We start from the raw sequence: 21,244 nt of genomic DNA, 5'->3' as shown, positions 1-21,244 counted from the left end.
TACTATTTCATACAGTACTTGGTTTCAATAAATGAACCCAGTACATTTTACTGGGTTCAAACTGACACAAAATGTTGATTTATTCATTATGATCCGTTTGAAAATTTGAAATATAGGCCTCCCTCTTATACAGGCCTCCTCCTAATACAAGCCTGGTACCCGCTACAGTTGAAACAAATACAAGCCGGGGTTACTATTAGAGGAATTACGGTATTAATTCTCACTTGATAGAGTTCACACTAAACCTGTTCAGATGAGGACCTTTGTCGGGTGTTAGGGAAAGGGTTAACCTTCTGTATTTTGTTTGTTTGTTTTGTGGTTAAAGGGTTAAAGATGATACGTGTGCTCCACTGTCTTCCATTCTGATACATTAATTCTCCTCATATTGCCATTGGGGCGGCGTGGCTCAGGGGTAGAGCGGGGCGTCCAATGATCGAAGGGTTGGTGGTTCGAATCCCGCTCAAGCCCATGTCCATCCCATTGCCGTTGTGTCCTTGGGCAAGACACTTAACCTACTTGCCTCGTATGAATGTGTATGCATGTGAATGAATGTTGGTGGTGGTCGGAGGGGCCGTAGGCGTTGATTATTCGCCACGCTTCCGTGAGTCTGCCTCAGGGCAGCTCTGGCTGCAATTGTAGCTTACCACCACCGGTATGACTGTGTATGAACGAATAATGGACTCTGTGAAGCGCTCTGAGTCAGAGCAACAGTCAGTCAGAGAAGAGCGCTATATAAATCCAATCCATTATTATTATTATTATATATTTGGATGTAATTGTCTCACAGTGCAAATTGCACGCAAGTGTCTCTAGAAGGTTACAATGGTCTTAAGTGATTTATAGACGGTGGGCTTCTAGTTAGATTTCATTCAGTTCATTCAGATATTGATGGTTGGATCATACAGTATTTGCGCCGTGGAACGGAGGCCGCCGTCTTTTTAAGTGCCTCGTCCATTTGTATCGTCTCCATCAGGTTGTATAAGAAAGTAACTTTTCCAGCCCCGAGACGGGCAACCAACCTGTTTTCAGTGCTCAGAGCCCTTGACTGAAGATGCAGAGCCGACTTAACGACATAATAATGCTCTGATGTAACGGTGGAAATATATCTTAGTCGGGCCAATAAAACCACCGTAGCTCATGGGAGCCAGGCAACCTCACATTCACCACTGTTGGCCAGGAGACAGCGCACCTGTTCCTCGGTAGGCAGAAAGAAAGACACACACACACACACAATTGGTATCTGTAGATATCATCAGTATTTTCAGTCAATATGTCAGCATGACTCCTGACATCCTGTATATATGTTATGACAACTGTTACATTGCCATACACACGGTTTCAAAGTGACAACAATAACATTCAAAAAGTTGATTTCCTGTTGCAACGTCTGCTAATGCAATAACCGACAGGAAATACATTTGGGTCCAAACTGTTCCCTAGCAACAGGATTCCAGTGAAACGGGTCTATACCGCGGGCCTCGGGGGAAGTCCCACGATGCAGTCCAGTCCTCACTCCTCACATCTGCACATATCACAGATGGACACTGACGCACACGCTAGCGCACAAACAGACTCACACACACAGCCGCAGTCTGCCTCTCCACCGTGAAAACGGCATTCTTCTGCTCTGACACAACCGACTGTGCTGCAAAGTCCGCCAAGTGATTTTCTTGCGGTATGAAAATCCACTCTCGCCTACATTTCTCTGCTCCGTTCCCTTCTCCCTCTCTAGTCTCTCTCTAGTCTCCCTCTCTCTAGTCTCCCTCTCTAGTCTCTCTCTAGTCTCTCTCTAGTCTCTCTCTAGTCTCCTCTCTCGTCTCTCTCTAGTCTCCCTCTAGTCTCTCTAGTCTCTCTAGTCTCTCGTCTCTCTCTAGTCTCCCTCTCTAGTCTCTCTCTAGTCTCCCTCTCTCTAGTCTCTCTCGTCTCTCTCTAGTCTCCCTCTCTCTAGTCTCTCTAGTCTCACCCTCGCCCTTCCTCTCTCTAGTCTCCCTCTCTAGTCTCTCTCTAGTCTCCCTCTAGTCTCTCTAGTCTCCCTCTCTCTAGTCTCCCTCTCTAGTCTCTCTCTCTAGTCTCCCTCTCTAGTCTCTCTCTAGTCTCTCTCTAGTCTGTCTCTCTACTCTCACCCTCGCCCTTCCTCTCTCTAGTCTCCCTCTAGTCTCTAGTCTCTCTCTCTCTCTAGTCTCCCTCTCTCTAGTCTCTCTCTCTAGTCTCACCCTCGCCCTTCCTCTCTTCCGTCTACCGTGAAAACCCAGACACGGCCTCTACCGTTCCTGCTCCTGGATATTACATTACACTCTTTAATTGCAGTGAATTAAAGTGAAGGGAGGTGACGTTAAGTGAGGTCATCCTACTGGAACACCTTTCACTACGCCGCAGTCCCCATGTGTGCCTCAGCTATTTAGCGTTAAGTAAACACCCCAGTAAAATAAATGTCCATTATCTGTCCTACATGTTCCCCTCTTTCTCTCCCCTATGTCTGTCTCCGCCACTTTCTCTCTCCGTCCCGCCCTCCTTCCCTCTCTTCTCCTCAGCTGTTGAGTCGTAAGGACAAGGCGACCTTTGAGCGTCTCGAGTACCTGATGGCCAAAGAGGACAATTACAAGCGTCTGAGAGACTACATCCGCAGCCAGAGCATGGTCTCCTGCATACCATACCTAGGTAACACACGCGCACACATATACACACACGCTCGCGCACACACACACACACGCGCGCACACACATACACACACGCGCGCGCACACACACACACACTTGGCATGCGCACACGTGATTACAATGGGTCGTGCTTTACTCTCATCCATAATAAATGATGAATGAATGATCTTTATTGTCCTTGTCACAAGAATGGTACAACGAAATTTAAAATGCAGCCCTACGTGCTAACAGTCACACAGTCCTAGATAATAACAACAGTCCTAAAATACACAGTCCTAAAATAATAAAGACACGAGTGAGACATAATAGACATAAACAGGGGGGGTATAAAAAGAAAATTGCACTATTCCCTTGGTGTTGTGTGTGTGCGTGTGCTAAAGGATGCTGGATTAACGTCCTCATAAAAGAACCATGTGGATCTCATCTAATGTTGTTTTTCCGTCGATGGTTAAAAGTGATGGATCCGGTTGGGATTGGTATCAGCTGACACTTAAAGGTTCAGGAGTCTCTCTGAGTCGGTATTGGCAGTGGAGGAAGTTGCATCTGTGCTTCCCTAACGGACCAGTGTCTCACTCACTCACTCACTCACTCACTCACTCACTCACACACACAACACACACACACACACACACACACACACACACACACACACACGCACACACGCACACACACAGAGCCTCTACTGAAACTCATTATAACATGGTTTCCCAGACCAAGCGTCTGTCTGTTCGTTTATACTGTATCTCACTATGTTTCTGTGTTTTTCATTCTTTTACTGTGTTTTCAGTAGTCTGTCTGGATCCATGCTGCCTCACAGCTTTGGAAAAACGCTCCAGTTATATTATTTATTTCCTTTTTGCATTTTGTCTTCCTTGTTCCTTTGCCGATGCAGTGTATGTCCACGGGGAAACGTGCAAAACATAGTCATTATGTCATTCATAGTGTGTGTTTGTGTGTGTTTGCTTTCCTTGTTTTACTATCCTCGTGGGAACATTGGTCAGACCTCACAATAGGACGAGGGGCTATTTTAGGATTTGTGCGGTAGTATTAGGATTAGGTAAAGGGTTATGGTTAGTCACGCTGTCGTGAGACTGAGAGAGTTGAGGAGGCTAAGGGATCAATGTCGTCAGGGACGGTTCCCACAAGGATGTTAAAACCTGTGTCTGTGTGGTTTGTTTGTTCTTGTGTATACTATTGTAGTACTGTTTGCTCTTGTTGCTTCGTACAAGAGATTCTGTTTAAACACACTTTGCTCATTTCACAACTGCTTCTCTGTAGTGTGTTTTGGCCGGGAGACTGGGTGTACTATGCGTTTGTCCCTGACAGATCGCTGTGTGCCGTCTTGGCAAGATGTTCGCCAGGAATCGGAGAGGAGAGGTTTGTTTTGGGACATCCAATTTTTGTTTAAAGTCAAAGAACACGTCGCAGGAATTGTTGTCACGCTAATAGAACGCTACTTGTTCTTTGACGATGTGGGTCAAAGAGGCCTGTTCGTCGCTCCCGACGTTCATAATCGGGCACAATGCTGGAAATGTGTAGGCCACGCCAAAATCATGTCAACTCTGGCTGGATTTGTAGGCTGGATCCCAGCATGATTAATCGTCGATTTTGGTCTCATTCAACTAAGACTTTATTAGACGATTAGTGGTTTTGTTAAATGTTTTTCCCCCATGCTGAATGAGTCATTGCCTGAAAGAAATGATGAGCACATCTCCGTTGAGCACTTAGTCTCGCATAGCCAGAGCTTTCTCCACACTATGTTCGCTCTGTGCCAGTGCAGGAGAAAGGCTGGCAGAAACATTATCATTCTGCACTAGTTGAAAATATATTTTTTGTAAATCGGAATGGTCGAGGGCAGGCCTGAGCGGGACCATGCAACATAGTGCAGAGGGGGAAACCAGACACGCAATTATGTGAGAACGTTACATTTAGATAGCAAATTTAAACAGTCTTTGAATATATATATTAAAAAAGAAAGAAATCCACAGAATGAACCAAGCAGGCTTGCTTTGGTCCATAGTTTTCCATCATAAGCAGGTCGCTTGCTAGTTTGAGCGCTTGTTGCACATAGAGAGGTGATTTTGAAAACTAACACGCGGAGAGAGAGCGGAAGGAGACAAGAATTGGGAAGAAGAAGGAAGCTCGGAAATAGTCGACTAACTGTACGGGGGACGTATACGCACGGTCCTTATCCTTTCAGGCAGATTACTAAGCACTAGATTTAAAGATGTCCTTCTGTGCGATTGCCTGTAGGAAAACACAATTTTCTTTTTCTTAAGTCGGGGACGGCACTAATCATGGGCAACACTAGACCCTGTCTCTATTATGTAAACAACAAAATAAGCAAAGCAGTTTTACTTGTGGATTATAATATTCTGTTTCCCCTCATGCTCTCCATCACAAAGTCTGGGAGGCCTAACCACTTGCCCGGCCATGAAGTGAAACGCTAAATAAAGCTCTGTGAACCCATTCTCACTGCACTCAGAGAGCCATGACATCCCCCCACACATGGGGGAATAGTGTATACTTGTGTGTTAGTGCTGGAGCGTACGTGTGTCCCCGCCTTTCTGTCAGATGGTGTGCGAGTATGTTTTTGTAGAGTCTGAGCATACTGGTGGTGTGTATGTGTTGCAGTACAGTCTAAACGTGCTGGTGTGTTTGGGTGTCTGTGTGTTAGTGCTGGTGCGTGTACTTTTCTGTCAGATGGTGTGTGACTATGCTATTTCGAGTCTGAGCGTTCTGGTGGTGTGTGTGTTTCAGTATTGTCTTAAACGTGCTGATGTTTGTGTGTGCGCTTGCATGCACTTGCGTGTTGCTCTGTGTGTGTGTGTGTGTGTGTGTGTGTGTGTGTGTGAGTGTGAGAGAGAGACTAGCTGGCTGTCCTCAGTGCTGGGCCGCGCTAGACTGGCAGACTGGAGGGAAAAGGCTGCTCTCTTGTTCTCCAGCAGATCTCAAAGTCATTAAAACGCTGCCATTCCCCCACTGTCATAAATCTTAAGTCCAGTCCCACGGAGAGAGATGGGGAACGATGAGAGGAGGACGAGGAAGAGCAGAGACTGGGAGACGGCGAGCGTGAAGGAGACATAATGCTGTTGTAGAAGCAGATGTACCTTTCCGTCTGTGTGTGATGGGTAGATGGGTTGGAATCTCTCCAGGCAGCTGTCTATACTGCGTCTCTCTTGACGACCAAACATTGAGGCGCAGCCTGCTCAGCTTAGGTCTCTGTGTGAGTCATCGCGGAGGAGATCAACTCTAATGGGCTGCTCTTCTTGGCCCTCAGGCACAGTCTTTGGTGAGAGTTGCTCAGTATTTACGGTGCAGATTCTTTGAGAAATTAGATGTTTGCTACAAGTTAATGGCCTTCCCCGGTAGACTCCAGCATTGGATCCTGTGTGTTTGTGTGTTTTCCATATACATCGTTTTAGTTTATCATTTGCAAGTCTAGTTCAGAGATGTAACTCCATTCTGGTCATGAGTACCTTTTGTGTGTATTTACTCCTCTCTCTGCTGTGTGGGGGTGGGTGTGTGTGGGTGGGTGGGTTAAGTGTGTGGAGTAGAGAGAGATTGATTGACTTCCCTCCTTGATGCTTATCTATGATAATAACAGGGCTGGCGAGAGGCACCAGGCCATGGTCTTCCACAGTGACTGTGTGTGTGTGAACTCTGACCTGTTAGGCTCAGCAGACACAGTCACTCCTGTCTGCTCACACCACAGAGCCAGACTGTTGAGCACTCATATTAACCAGTTCCTGTTCACCAGCCAATCATGGCAGGACAAAGAACCCTCAGAACAGCAGGGAAATACACACACACACACACAAGCACACTATTTAAACCGTTGGCCCAATCCAAGCTCTACTACACAATCTGAACAGTAAAAATAAAAATATTATTTCACCGTACTCTCTTCAAAGTCCTAGTGATTCTCTGTTAGTGCTGTGGGTGCTGTAATAGGCAGGCAGTGGCCCACGCTTGATGTCAGGCTGTTGCCAGGGGAGAGAGTGACTACCAGGGGCTCGCAGTTGGCATCAGGACCCCGACTCCCATCTGCTCCATCATACTGTGTGTGTGTGTAGCGGTGTGCGGAGGAATCAACGTAATGGAAAGCTCCCGAGGGCAAAGTGTCAAATCGGAAGAGCGGGCCAACTGACTCTCTCTCTTTAAGGGTTTAATTTCCCTCCTGCTTTCCATGACCTACAGGCCTGTGTATCAGGAGGCAGTACGGCAGTATATGGCGCTGGCTACCGTCTCTCTGGAGGATATACTGTACTTCAGATATCGCTGACATCAAGACTGGCTGCCAGTTCGGTTAGCTGGAGTCCTGTCAGAGTTCAGAGTGTGCGTGTGCGTGCGTGTAGGCTGAGTGTAGGCTGAGTGTGCATTAGCTCATCCTCTCTGCGCTGCTCTATAGTCCTGACTTACAGCTCCTTGGGGAAGAGTTCAGAGGGGATTCATAACTTCAGGATATATATCTCCGGGAAAGACAAACCGGAGCGTTTTATATGGAAAGAAATCTCCCGTCTGGCCCTCCCCCTTGTCGTCTCCTCATTCTCACCGGTCTGCTGTTCTATCATTTCACATCTCCATTGTTTCAACGTCCTCGTTATACTCATCGGGGCAATAGATTCAACTTTTCCACTGGTTTTCCACTTTTGTACAGCATGGTATTAAAGATCCCCTCCAATTTCCTTCAGAAATGTTCTATATTGAATAACATTGTGTATGAAAATGGTGTTTCCCACACATTGTTCAATGAACTACTGAAAATGGCTTAGCAGCAGCATTTCTACACTTTTACCCTCATTGAGAATGGAAGGATCTATGAATAGGCAAATGAGCAACACACATTCCATTGATTACCAGGAATTACAAGTCTGCAGTTTAATATTATTTCAAGACATGTCAATATATTGCTGAAGCTAAAGGTGTCAAGTTACCACTTATTGGATCATGATAGGTTTTACCTGACATCACACATGCAACTCAGATTGCAGGGAGGTACAGAGAAGCTCTCCCTCTTTGGGGGAAGAATGTGAAAAAAGTTCTGCACAAATAACAATCTGTATAGTCAAAGCCATGCCTCCAAGAGGAGTTAACCATAATAATAGGTTTTTAAGTGGGGGATCAATGACCGTGGGCTAGATCCACAAAGAATGGATTGCACGGAGCAAGTTGCACCCTTACTTACAATTCATTATAAATTGAAAATGGAGGACCCTGATGTAAACAAGACGAAAGTGTTTTTCTGGTCTGCATCCCCTTAACAATTGTGTGTATTGAGCCGTACTGTATTGTACCCATTCTGCAATCTGTTCATACAATTTTCATTCAATCAATCACCGTGCAGATTGATTGATTGAAAGTTTTATTAACAGATTGCAGAATGGGTACAATACAGTACGGCTCAATACACACAATTGTTAAGGGGATGCAGACCAGAGAAAGACTTTCGTCTTGTTTACATCAGGGTCCCCCATTTTCAATTCATAATGAATTGTAAGTAAGGGTGCAACTTGCTCCGTGCAATCCCTTCTTTGTGGATCTAGCCCCCTGTCTTCATTTGCATTATACCATAGTTTTTCATTGAAGTGTATAAGATAAGATATTCCTTTATTGATCCCCTTGGGGAAATTCAGGCATCATAGCAACATGGAGGGGGGTACAGGTAGTAGAAGACATACAGGTACAGGTCGCAGAATTATAGTACAGTGGAGAAGTAAAAATATAATAGAAAGGCAGTGTAAACCATATACAATATAATTAACTCTGAACATCCGCATATGGGCAACAAGGTGCGAGATGAGGGTGTGTACGCCCTCTCAGTTATATTTGCCCTACAATAAATATAGTTACAATATATAATCTAAATCTAATCTATAATAAAAAATAAATGCTTAAATGCTAAATATATGCAATATATAATCTAAATCTAAAAATGCTAAATATATGCTCTGATGAAGTATACAGTATTCACATAAGGTGCGGTATGCATAAGGTAAGTATAGTGTCCCTTTAGGTGGGAGTCAGCTACTAGGTTCCTGTGATGTCTGGCAGCAGTATACATTACATTCTAAATATTTCTCTATTATAGACCTGGGGGGTGAGGTTCCACCTGTGATTTTCCCTTATTGTAACCACCTATTGAAGAAAAGCATTACAGCCAATCTTATATAGATATATTGTGTAGGTTCATAACCTCGTTTTCATGGTAAATACTACAACCCATAAGCCTCTGCAATCTTCAAACAATCACAAGAGCACAACTACTCCCAATGTTTGAACTATCACGTGACTCCCCAGATCTATAATTACCTTCATAGAGCATTTTTCATTATCGTTACAGTATATGGAAACGGACAGTAGACGCACTCAAACACACGCATCCTTCTTATGTTCTCCATGGGCGTGTTCAACCCCTATAAACTGGGCACATGCCACATCATTTGCATATGCTGGACTCTCATTCAACCCGTTCTTCTTCATCAGTGTGGTCCGGGATTATAATTTTGTGAACGGGAGTTCCTCATTCGCTACGTTATACGTGTTGAACTTGATGGCCAATGGCCATTTCATTCCCATCCGTTCAGCGATTTACTCTCCTCTAACCGTTGAAAGGTAATCACGGGATCAGTGTTACGCAGCCATCGGTCCCTGCTGGTTTTGTGCGGTTTGTCATCGTACAACTTCAAAGCTTAAACGGTGTTGACCCTCAGGTAACGTAGCTTTCCCCATGTCCTGCACCCACGCCGTCAACCATTGTGGGCGAACAGAGTGCTTTTTCTTCTTCACTGGCTCAGTCAGTATCTCCCTGCCTGCACTTTCACCATCCTCTTCCTCTCCCTGCCTGCACTTTCACCATCCTCTTCCTCTCCCTGCCTTCACTTTCACCATCCTCTTCCTCTCCCTGCCTGCACTTTCACCATCCTCTTCCTCTCCCTGCCTGCACTTTCACCATCCGTGGCGTCTCAGTTGGAGTTGGCTCTCCCTCCCGACCAGCCTCTTCCCCTCCCTCCCTGCCAGCCTTTTCCTCCCCGCCAGCCTCTTCCTCTCCCTCCCCGCCAGCCTCTCTCCCCGCCAGCCTCTTCCTCCCCGCCAGCCTCTCTCTCCCCGCCAGCCTCTTCCTCTCCCTCCCCGCCAGCCTCTTCCTCTCCCTCCCCGCCAGCCTCTCCCTCCCCGCCAGCCTCTTCCCCTCCCTCCCCGCAGGCCTCCTCCTCTCTCCTCATTTAGCTTTTTAAAACGACCGGCTATAGACACTATAGAACACAGTTGGCTAAACCGATTGTTCCGTGAAATTCTGTGTCCTCTGAGTGAATCCTATGCACTTGCACAAAATGTGACCATGTGAAGTTTTAACTTGCACACTCTCAAAAAAAACGGTTGCATACATCTAGAGCCCTGCTCATTCATATTCATATTGTTACCTCAGCAGGATCTTGATCTCTTGTGCTTCCCTCTTGTGCTTCTCTCTCTCTCTTTGAATAGCAGAATGTGTTTTTCATTGTAGTCTCGTGTGCAGGTTATAATTCCTCTGATGCTGCCCGGGCCACATTCTTTAATTATTAGATCTTCTTGGCAGTCCAGTGAGCCTGCATCAGTCTTCCATTTTGCAGAGCAACGGGGCCTATTATCATCCCTCTATTTCTCCCCCTTCTTGGGAGGAGGAGATATCCATCATTCCTTTCCCCTCGCTATCGTTCGGCCCCCGACAGCTCGCATTGTACTTTAATCAAGAGGCCTAATGTCGAATCCTGCTGCTTTGTGTCATAAATACAGTTTGGAAGTAGGTGTGCACTATGTCCAGTGCAGCTGAGACCAGGGACATGGTTGATCTCTTGATCCAACCCATCAGCTCCAGGTCCCTCTGATCAAATGACCAACTGTGTCTGAGGGTCAGGCGGGCCAAACTGGTGACAAAGGGTTTCCGGGCCTTTGCAGTGATGGCGCTGACACTGTGGAATAAGCTCCCCCTCAAGATCAAGTCTGCCAACACCGTACAGACATTCAAGGCCTTGCTTAAAACCCACCTTTTCGCTCTGGATGATCACTAGTTACTTTGCTGTTGTGTGTCTGAGGTGTTCTTATGTTCTCTGTCTGCCTGGTTCCCTGTTCCTTGTCCTGTCCATTTATTCGTATTCTTATGCAAATATCATATCATATCATGGTTGGAGAGTTTTGGAAGTAGGTGTGCACTATGTCCAGTGCAGCCGAGACCAGGGACATAGTTGGAGAGTTTGCATAATTATAACCGGGTAGTTGAATGAGAAGTCAGAGACTACTTGGGTATTTTAGAAAAAGGTTTTTATTTTGAGTTTGATGAAAAGCGGACGGAGCATGTCTCGGGTACAGCAACCTCTTGTCAACTTGACATGCGTCCTCTGTATTTTTGTGTGTGTGTGTACACACGCAATGTGTGTATGTATTAGGGCTGAACAATTGTATTGAAATCGCAATATGGCCTATTGCAGGTGGAACAATATTTATTAAAGGTGGTGCTGCAGAGATGTCCTGGCCTACAAACGATTGTTTTAATGTTTTTCAATGAAAATTTGAAAGATTACACAAAAAAATTACAATTCCCTCTAACATCGTGAATCATATATCAGTCAAAATAATTGCAATTTGATATTTCTTCCAAACGTATGTATGAAAGTGTGCGCTTTTGTATGTCTTCAAGCACTTTTGGTTCCAATACTGTTTCCATGTGTGTGTGTGTGTGTGTGTGTGCGTGTGTGCATGCATAGTTTATCTGTACTTGGAACACAATGGCTGGTTGTAACTGGACTAAATAGAGCAGGGCTGCGACTATACTTATTATAAATACATTGATAAATAACAGACAGGAAGGATGACGGGAACACAACAGGGGGAACATTTTGGCCTGAGTAGAATTATGCCTTTTAAATTAACTCACAAATAAAGCCAAAGATATTTACATACCAAAGCCAGCTCAGCCGTACACACCTTAAACAAGCAGACTGTAGTTTCCCGTCGGTGGCTGTGGGAAGCCCAAACACAGCCACAGGAAGTAGTATGTACAGTACGAGAGGACAAGTAAGTGTAATAAGGCCTGCCTTTTATAACCCTTTGGTTTTTCGTAGTATATTACATTCTAACTGGCGCTGCAGAATTGAATTCTATTTTCTTCTTCTTTCTTCTTTTCATGCTAATACGATTAAACATCAAACACATCTAACAACCACTGGTCATGGCCTTACCACTTCCAGTTAAGTCATCTCCATTAGCTGCTCCGAAGAAATCCTGTCTTTAGCAAATGACTATTTCCCTTTTTTATTTTATTTTTGTTTTTTATTGGAGAATAGTGAGCAGAATGGGACACGTGGGAGTAATACTGTACCGTCCAAGAGAGCCGACTGGGGCTGTTTACTGCCCGGCCTGAAGAGTGGACAGGCGCTGTGTGAATGCGGGCTGTTTACTGCCCGGCCTGAAGAGTGGACAGGCGCTGTGTGAATGGGGCTGTTTACTGCCCGGACCTGGAAGTTGGACGGGCGCTGTGTGAATGGGGCTGTTTACTGCCCGGACCTGGAAGTTGGACGGGCGCTGTGTGAATGGGGGTGTTTACTGCCCGGACCTGGAAGTTGGACGGGCGCTGTGTGAATGGGGGTGTTTACTGCCCGGACCTGGAAGTTGGACGGGCGCTGTGTGAATGGGGGTGTTTACTGCCCGGACCTGGAAGTTGGACGGGCGCTGTGTGAATGGGGGTGTTTACTGCCCGGACCTGGAAGTTGGAGGGGCGTTGTGTGAATGGGGGTGTTTACTGCCCGGACCTGGAAGTTGGAGGGGCGTTGTGTGAATGGGGGTGTTTACTGCCCGGACCTGGAAGTTGGACGGGCGCTGTGTGAATGGGGGTGTTTACTGCCCGGACATGGAAGTTGGACGGGCGCTGTGTGAATGGGGCTGTTTACTGCCCGGACATGGAAGTTGGACGGGCACTGTGGGAGGCAGGGCAGTGTCAGTCTCTTCCGCCTCTGTGTTGAGAGAGTCCACATGGAAACTGTCCACCACGCAGGCTGCTGGAAGTCCTCGTTGTCTGTGGCCGTGAAAACACTGCGCGCTTTCTCTCCTTTCCTCCCGCAAGCAAGGCACAAGTTAGAGGTCGGCAGATTATTTTCTTCAGTTTTCTTTTCTTTGGTTCTGTTGTGCCTTTTTCTTATACATTCAGGGGTAGAAATGATGGAGGGGAATCTGAGATGTGGGGGGAGGGGATCAAAGGTAATCAGTCGATTGGCCGGATCATCATGCGGACAGATTTGAGGGAGTAGAACCCTCCCCCGTACTCTGCCCAGAAGATTCCATCTTGGAACTTGCTGCGGTAGACGCCACCACTGTACCACACGCCGTTCAGGTTGGTCTGGCCGCAGGCGTTGTACCACCAACCGCCTTTATGGAAGTGGGCACAGTTACCTAGAGGATTAGGGGACACATGTCAGAAGAGATACCCGGTGTGATGGACATGGCTTTCGTTTAACCACAATGTTCTGTACCAGCCTTGTGGCCCTCATGATTCATTCATTCACTTCCCTCACCCAGACTGTTAGCCCCAATTCTAATGCATTTATGTCCTCAGTTCTGGCTTCATACCGATGTATCCCCCTTACCTGAGAAGGTGTCCTTGTCTCGGTCCAGAGTGGTGAACATTTTGCCGTTGTGGCTGCTGAGAGAGTCTCCGGCGTTGCCCTGATAGGTGCCCAGTCTGAGGCGGTAGCCCTCGCTCTCTGCCTCCACGCGGAAGCTGCTGTATTCAGCGTACACCTTTTTCCCAGTCCAGTCCTCCAGCTCCACCATCAGCTTGTAGTCGCCCTGCTTCCCCAGGTTGTGGATGTTGTCCAGGCCGAGCCAATGCTCACTATCTATGTTCCCAAAGCCTTTCTGCGGGGGGGGGGGGGGGGGGGGGCAGAATGAACGGACAGCATGTGTTATTCATTTTCAAAAGTGTTCTGGCCTCACAACAAACTGTTCTGTGAAGGACGAGGTCTACTAGGAATACCAGTGCAATAACATTTATTTCCCCAGGTATTTCCCCCCCTCCCATAATTCTTGAGTTGAATTTGTCTAAAGGGTGAGGTTAGCTGACTGGCTATGGGGAGGGATCTCTGTGTTCTCTCTGTGGTCAGGCTAGGTGAGGACACGAACACACTGGCAAATCGCAGCGAAGATAATAGCATGTATTTGGCGGAGCACAGGGTACCCGCGGAGCCTGGTGCCCCTCTCATCACACAGAACCCCCGTCAGGACGATAATGTGTTCTGCCCCCAGGATTCCCAGTCGAGGTGAATTAGCCGGTGGTCAGGACGGCTCGTGTCGGTCGGGTCGGGTGGGGCGGACTGGAGGAATGCATTGAGCAGATGCAGTGGTACAGCCTTGCAGCTGTACTGCAGTCTTTTCCCAGTGCCTTTGGTTCTCTGCTCGCAAGACTTTCTACATCTCATTTTTATGACAGACAGGAAAACTCCCCTTTTTATACAGTCTTTTTGCAGAGAATAGAGGCCAATCATTTCTGTCAGGCTCGGTGTCGGTGTCGCCCTTCACTGGGTGTTGTAAAAACAGCTGTGCCCCCTCTCTCTCTCTCTCTCTCTCCCTGCTGGCCCTGTTAGATCCTGGATCATGTCTCAGCTGTGATGGCTAACACAGAGAGAGGAAAGGAAAGAGGGATTGCTCCTACTGAGAAGAGGGAAGGAGCTGGTTTCCCTCTCGGCCCAGAGGGGTTCTCTGATTGCATGTGTGTTTATATACATCCCTGGCTGCAGCCCCAGAGTGATGGTGTGTGTGTGGCTGGGCTCTCCAGAGTGATGGAGTATATTCTTGCTTAGTAGCCCCAAGGTGAGTTATTGGTGCTTGCTTGGTCAATTATGGAAGAGTAGATTGGGAAGTGGTTTTAGTTCTCTGTTGCGACATGACTGTTTAGACGGGTACTGGCAGGCTGCTGCTAGGAATGGATGTCTCATGGGAATGATTGTTACTTGTCACAAAGAACACACGTCTGCATAAAACGGGAGCAAATCCTGCAGCTTATGTTCGGGCCTGCAGATGAGTGCGTTCATCTAGCAGTTCTCCCTGACCCCTACCCACCTTGTAGGTCTCCCAGTTTCTAAAGAAGTTGACCGAGCCATCTCTCCTCCTCTGTAGCACAGTCCAGCCTCCGTTGTCCAGGCCGTGTTCACACCAGACCTGGATCAGCCGCTCACTGCCGTCGGTCTTCAGAAGGTACATCCCACTGGTGGTGTGACCCGCCTGGCGCACGTGGTAGCAGTCTCTAAATGGACCTGGTGGGAAGTGTCGGGAGGGACATAAGAAGTGACAAGTAGATGAGATTACTTTAGTAGCGATTGGATCTTTTTTTCTATGTTTTAGTAGATGGTCCTGTTGCCAAGTAGGGTGGGTTTCATGGTGGATTATGGGTTTGGAGATTCTCAAGAGCACAGCACGACGTTTATGGACAAAAAGGCTACCGGTAGTTGAATCCTGAAGAAAAAGGTGAGTTTAATTGGCTAGGATTTCAAATTTGAGGAATCTGCCAATTAAAGTGGAGATTGATTGGTTATTGCCTCACCTCTTGCAGGAAACCTGTTGGTGATGTTTTGGCTCATGGACTCTTAGTGTAAAGCAACTGGTGTCCGAATGTCAAGACAATGTTTCAGCTCTGCATTAATAGCCCTACCATACAAGACCACGTCTGACATGAACACGATGTCTTCTTTTTTTCTGCTCATGCTAAAGTCATTATTACAAACCCAGGGGGGCTGAGCTAGTGAACGGAAGACGAGGAACAGAAATAGAGGATGAAAGGTTGGTTGGAGCGGATGTAGCAGAGTTGCCGGGATGCTTGAGACGGTTCTTTTAACACAGACCATCAACATGCCCTGAGGAACACTCCACTATCAAACTTCTCTGCCCAGAGAGGAAATAAACAAACTGGTTATTGATCCCTTAAAGGAAAACTCCAACATTTTGGGAAATTAGCTTATTTGGCATCTATCCTAGAGTTGGACAAGAAGATACATACCCTTTTTCTTCTCTGCATGCAGTAGGAGTAGGAAGACACGCACGTTAGCCTAGCTTAGCGTCAGTCACTGGAAGTAGGTTTCTCCATTAGCCTAGTTCCCAACGTCTTCCTACTCCTACTGCATGCACAGAGAAGAAAAAGGTATGTATCTTCTTGTCTAACTCCAGGGTAGATGGCAAATAAGCAAATCTCCCAAAATGTTCGAGTTTTCCTTTAACATCTTTGATCTATTTTATGAATAAGAACTGAGTTGAAACGAGTTGAAAAAGTTAAATTAATAAAATTTCACAGCGTCTGTGCAACTGTGTCCATAGAAATGACAATGAATGCAGCCATAAAGGTTTCTTTACGCAGAAGTCAGTTTACTTTTCTGATAACTACATCATTGCATAACTCGTAAATGTTCAGACAAGCTTAATTTATCGTTATTTGTGATACTCTGCATTTTCTGATTGCAAATGTCCCATTTTGGTACATATTTTGCCTCTTTTGGGCAGAGCTGTTTAGCAGGCTGTGGCGTTGGTTAAATACTGAAGACGTATACAAACTTCAATCCAAGGTATGCATATATTCACCTACGCTCTGACTGTAAATGAAGCCAGAGGTACAGTGCTGAAGTAGCTGAACCTAAACCCTGCATCTTTCCCCCCTCCCTGCCCTGTGTGAAGGATGTCTATTGAACTGGTATGAAGACATGCTTTGTATGGAAGGCCTCCAGCCAGGGCTCGAAGGCTGAGGGAAGATGGTTTTCTCAGCTGGGTGCGGGAGCAGCACACAGGGACCCACTGTAATGCCCCCACACAGATACCTCAAATCCTCTAACACAAGCTTGTATTTTTCTAGTAACTACATCTCTTCATCAAGCCTGTCTTTTACTGGGGCTCTTTTACTCTATTCTTTATCTCTCTCCATCTCTCTCTCTCTTGCTCTCGTCTCTCTCTCTCGTGGTAAAAGATCTAGGTTTAACAATAAATGGAGATGTCAAGCGCCGGGTGGTTTGAGCTAGCCTCAGCTGCGGTCTTGGAGCGTGTATTTACAGAAGGTGAACCTAGCCGACGGGGAGCCTATTAGTGGTCAAAAGAATAACGTTGGTGCTGCTGGGTCTGAAGTTGTACTCGTTTCCTCTCCTCTGACCACTGAGAGAAGAGCTTGGCTAACCCTTCAGCCAGCTCTCTTTATCGGTGGTGAAGTGGGAACAGGGAAAAGCGGTCCACAGAAAGGGGTAAGAGGATAGTGATGCAGTATGCGAGAGAGATGGCTATTTTGTACACTGAGAGAACCATCTTCCCTCAGCCTTCGAGCCCTGGCTGGAGGCCTTCCATACAAACTAAAGCATGTCTTCATACCAGTTCAATAGACATCCTTCACACAGGCCAGGGAGGGGGGAAAGACGCAGGGTTTAGGTTCAGCTACTTCAGCACTGTACCTCTGGCTTCATTTACAGTGTAGTACAGACAAGAAGTCCAGAAGTTAAGGGAATAAATGAGCATGAGCTCAATTTAGGCTATAGGCCAAATGATTTCGAGCCATGCATTCATGTGAGCATTCAGGATGTCTACGCGGCCCCAGTCGTCGAGATATCAGATTCACAAGTGTCACAGTGCGTTAATGAATACAGAAACATGGAGACAACCAGATGGTACTCATTGAGAGGGGGAGAAAGTATAGCGGAGGAGGCGAGGAGGGGGCTGTGCTGGTGTGAGAATTGGACAAGATCCAGACCTAGAGGAGTATCGAGGAGAAGGGGGAAATAGATTGAGGCCGCAGCAGGGAGCCTTGAAGCAGCGGCATGGAGAGCTGTTAAAGTGTGTGGGGGGGGGCATGGGAAGTGAAGCTGTCAGTCATATGCAGCTGTATTGACAACGTAAGCCTAAACTTCAGCCCCACTGCAGAGAGGCAGTTATTATTCACAGCTAGACATATCTTTCAGCCCCACTGCAGAGAGAAGCAGTTATTATTCACAGCTAGAAATATCCGTCAGCACACACGATCACTCATGTGCTCAGCATAAGTGGAGCCGTGGTCATTTTTACTTTAGCCCCCCCCATCTCTCTTTCTTCCATCTCAGTCTCCCCTCAGGTCCCTTTTCCTCTGTAGTGGCTTTCTAAAAGCACGGCCCCTTTGCTTCTCAGCCCTTTCAGCTTGCAATAGCCGTAGCGTTGTGAGTGCAGGAAGTGGGTTGTATATAGCCTGGAGGAGCAGTGGGCTCTGTGGTCTGAGGAGAGCAGTGTTACACTCCAAACTCCTCCCCAGAGAGGGTCCTCCAGTTAAGCAGGGGGCCAGGAGTCTCCCGCTGTATTATTACTGGACTAGATAGGAGGAGACACTTTGTACTGTACTCCTATCACCAAAAAGGGCTATAATACTGGTGTCACAATAATGTTAAACGAGTGTATACATGTCACCCTGCTCATACTGTAGGTGCTTGTTCCTATTTCCTATTTGGGATACCGTTGAAATGGCAATTGTATTACAGTGATATTATTGCAAAACAATAGTAAATACAATACTAATGCTATTACACAGACAGAAAGTTGATATTTTCCACTTTGTCCACTTTATTCTTGCAATTGCTATTTTTTTCCTGTTATTATAGGGTCTGTTTTTCCTATTTGGCTAATGGCAAGAATGAAATTGCAGATTTACCTAGTGATTTCAGTGGGAAACTGTAAAAGTTATCTCCAGACCCCAGATCTGTTAATTTGCCTGACACTACCCCTGCCCAGCCCGTCTCTCCCCTTTCCTGTGAGGTATGTCTCACAGGATGATTTCATCCACTCAGCCATCTGGCTGTAAAATCTATATCGGCAGTTGCTTCCACGGTCAAATCCAGCCCAATTATTATTATTTTTTTTTTAAATAGCCATTTCCAAGAGGCGTTATAACCTTGCAAATTGGTTTCATGCTAGAAATGACCTTACTAAGATCGTTGTTTTCCTGAGAGCTTTTGGTTCAGCGGAGCAAGTCTGGGCCAGGGAGAAGAGGTGTCACCCAGCTTTAGATGAGCTCGTCAATAATCTACTGTTCGTGACTGGGTGTAACATAACAGTAGGCCTGCTCCACCAGATGTGTCTGTGCTCAATCACTTTTCTTCATCCTCCAACCACAGCTGTTGCTTAAGACAAGAGGGCAGAATTTTGAGATTCGCCAAGATTTGTTTTTATTACGTGTGATTGTCTTGTCAGTGTCCATGACAGACTGCAGGTAAGGCAGAGTTAATCCCTGCTGTACATCAGCCTGTTTTCAGAAAGCTTTTTAAGGCCATGCCAGTCCATACACACAGAGAGGCACTGCAGTACATCCACAGAGAGCAAGGCTTTACGCCCGCACCCCAAATCCAGGCTATTATCCTACCAACTCGCTCCATATGCTCAGCGCATTGCAGCCGGTACAGCTGGCCAAGTGGGAATCACAGGAATGTATGATTTCACTGCTTCTCTGACGTGCCAAGGATCAACCAACGGGGCCACACTAAACTCATTTGCCATGCGTTGAGGGAAATTACACGCACGATTGTGGTCCTTTGGGATTTTTACGGACAATTGCCTCCTGAAATGCTAATTTAGCCTTGGCGGACTTCACCAATTACTGCCCCCTGCTCCCATTTTCTAACGCTTCAACAATGGCTCCCATTTATTCATTAGATGACAATGACTCTTTCCATCTCTGTGTGTCGGTGTGACATCGATACGTACCCTCTGAGGTGAGCGTGCCCTGCGGTGGTGGCGGGTCGACTCCGAAAGGGCTCGCCGTAGGGGAGTCCATGCGTGACCCCCTGGGGAAAGCGCGGTTAGTATGGTCCCTCTGAATCTCGTTGGTATAGCGGTTATTGACGGGAATGTTCTCCGGCACCACCTGCACCAGCGGGGGCATGATGGCCGGCTGGTCGCTCCGGCCGAGCGTCCTCAGACACTGCTCCTCCAGCGCGGTGATGAGGACGGACTGGTTGTTGACCACCCCGGCCATGACGGAGAAGCGCGCCGCCAGCTCCTTGTACCTGGAGGCCAGCCGCAGCATCTCCGAGGTGACGTTGAGGACCCGGTTCTCCAGCTGGGCGAGCTCCAGGGAATTGTCCCTCTTCCGGATGATCTCGTGCAGCAGCTGCATGTAGAGCTGGGTGACCCTGGAGTTCATGTTGCGGCTCTCCTTCCTCAGCAGCTTCATCTCGTTCACCAGGTTGCCGTCCACGTCCACCACCAGCTGCAGCGTCTCCATCTCACGCCGCTGCCTGGTCAGAACCTCCTTCACGTCGGAGATGTCGATGCGAGTCACGCGCTCCTGGTCCGGCTCCGGGCCTGTGGCGCTGGCACAGATTGGGCCTAAAGAGAGAAGCACGGTTATTACTATAATACATTTTTTATCAAATTGTTTTATTTTCTTTCTCTTTTTTACATAGAATATAAAACAAAACAGCACATAATGCAATAATAATAATAATAAACAGAACATCACCAGACAATAATAATAACAATAGAATGACAGTAGAAATAACAAACAAAAAATAAATAATAAATACAGAACCTAAAAATAACAAACAAATTATATTATCACAGACAAAATAAATGTCCTCCCCCACTCCCACCCCAGGACCCCTGGACCCCCCAGGGCGATTCTTTTTATAAAGTGACTCTCCAGTAGAGGGAATCGTATTTGGTGAAAACAATGAATATATACCAAATGTATATATATATATTACCAAGTATACCAAAATGTACTTTGGCATGTTCAGAGAATGCAAAGCTCTGCGCCGGCCTCTGCCAACACGACATGCACCGGCTTGCTAGCCGAACTAGTCAGATTCTCTGCACACTGGCTCCTAGTGCTAACAACTGGTGTGGAACCACGTGGAGTACTGTATATATGCAGCTCCGTATTTGGCTGGGTTTCATTTTGGCCAAGTCTGTATTCGTTTTTAGTAGGGATGTCCCGATCAATTTTATTTGCTCCCGATCCGATCCCGATCATGTGATTTTGAGTATCTACCGATACCGATCTTTCCCGATCCGATCTTTCACATTAGTAACCGATAAAAAATCTCCCATCCCAATTTTGCCTCGCCAATTCTTCCTTCAATTCTCCCCTCCCCTGTCTCGAACGTTGCTAGACTATGCCTCCCACTGGTCCGCTGCAGGTTGACGTTATCCAGGTGAAAAGTTAACTTCATTCAAGCGAGGCATTGCAACCGGAGTAATCTAAAAACTCCGCCTCCAACATGTTTGCTTCATGAGAGCAATGGTGCCATCGTCTGTAAAAATCAGGTGACTGCAAGTTCTGCAACTAGTGGATGTCCCTCCTTGACATAAATCATTTGATGTATAATTAAATCAAAGGAAATGCGTTTGTTTTGGCAAAATTCTTCTGCTCTGTGTGACAATAAATAAATGAATGATGATATGCAATTTAAAACCAAAACTAAGGCCTCAGTATGAGTTTAAGACGTGAACATGGTCATGTTTGTTGAATAAAAAAAATTAAAAATAAAATCCTGATCTTCTGAAAATCACGTGATAATAATTATTTTTTTTTAATTATCTTTAATGACCACCCAGCCAGGCTGGTGGAATTT

At 46.5% G+C, this 21,244-nt stretch overlaps 2 protein-coding genes across 6 annotated transcripts in view; one reads left to right on the top strand and one right to left on the bottom strand.

Annotated features, from left to right (window-relative positions):
* Nucleotides 1-21,244, top strand: part of ralgps2 (Ral GEF with PH domain and SH3 binding motif 2) — a 182,950-nt gene that overhangs the window by 120,890 nt on the left and 40,816 nt on the right. For all 4 annotated transcript variants that reach the window (XM_084307508.1, XM_084307506.1, XM_084307507.1 and 1 more), the window contains exon 9: nucleotides 2,532-2,658. In XM_084307508.1, the coding sequence (XP_084163634.1) occupies nucleotides 2,532-2,658 (127 nt within the window). The remainder of the gene's footprint in view (nucleotides 1-2,531; nucleotides 2,659-21,244) is intronic.
* The window catches only part of angptl1a (angiopoietin-like 1a), a 30,918-nt gene continuing 20,645 nt past the window's right edge, over nucleotides 10,972-21,244 (bottom strand). For both annotated transcript variants that reach the window (XM_084307509.1, XM_084307510.1), the window contains exons 3-6: nucleotides 19,374-19,997; nucleotides 14,745-14,938; nucleotides 13,274-13,544; nucleotides 10,972-13,079 (exon numbers count right to left, since the gene is read on the bottom strand). In XM_084307509.1, coding sequence (XP_084163635.1) covers nucleotides 12,892-13,079; nucleotides 13,274-13,544; nucleotides 14,745-14,938; nucleotides 19,374-19,997 — 1,277 coding nt within the window. In that variant the 3' untranslated portion in view covers nucleotides 10,972-12,891. The remainder of the gene's footprint in view (nucleotides 13,080-13,273; nucleotides 13,545-14,744; nucleotides 14,939-19,373; nucleotides 19,998-21,244) is intronic.

This window comes from Notolepis coatsorum (assembly GCF_963971535.1).
Source record: "Notolepis coatsorum genome assembly, chromosome: 2".
Lineage (NCBI taxonomy): Eukaryota > Metazoa > Chordata > Actinopteri > Aulopiformes > Paralepididae > Notolepis > Notolepis coatsorum.
The sequence above is the reverse complement of the archived record's forward strand: the minus strand, read 5'-3'. Positions and strand labels throughout refer to the sequence as shown.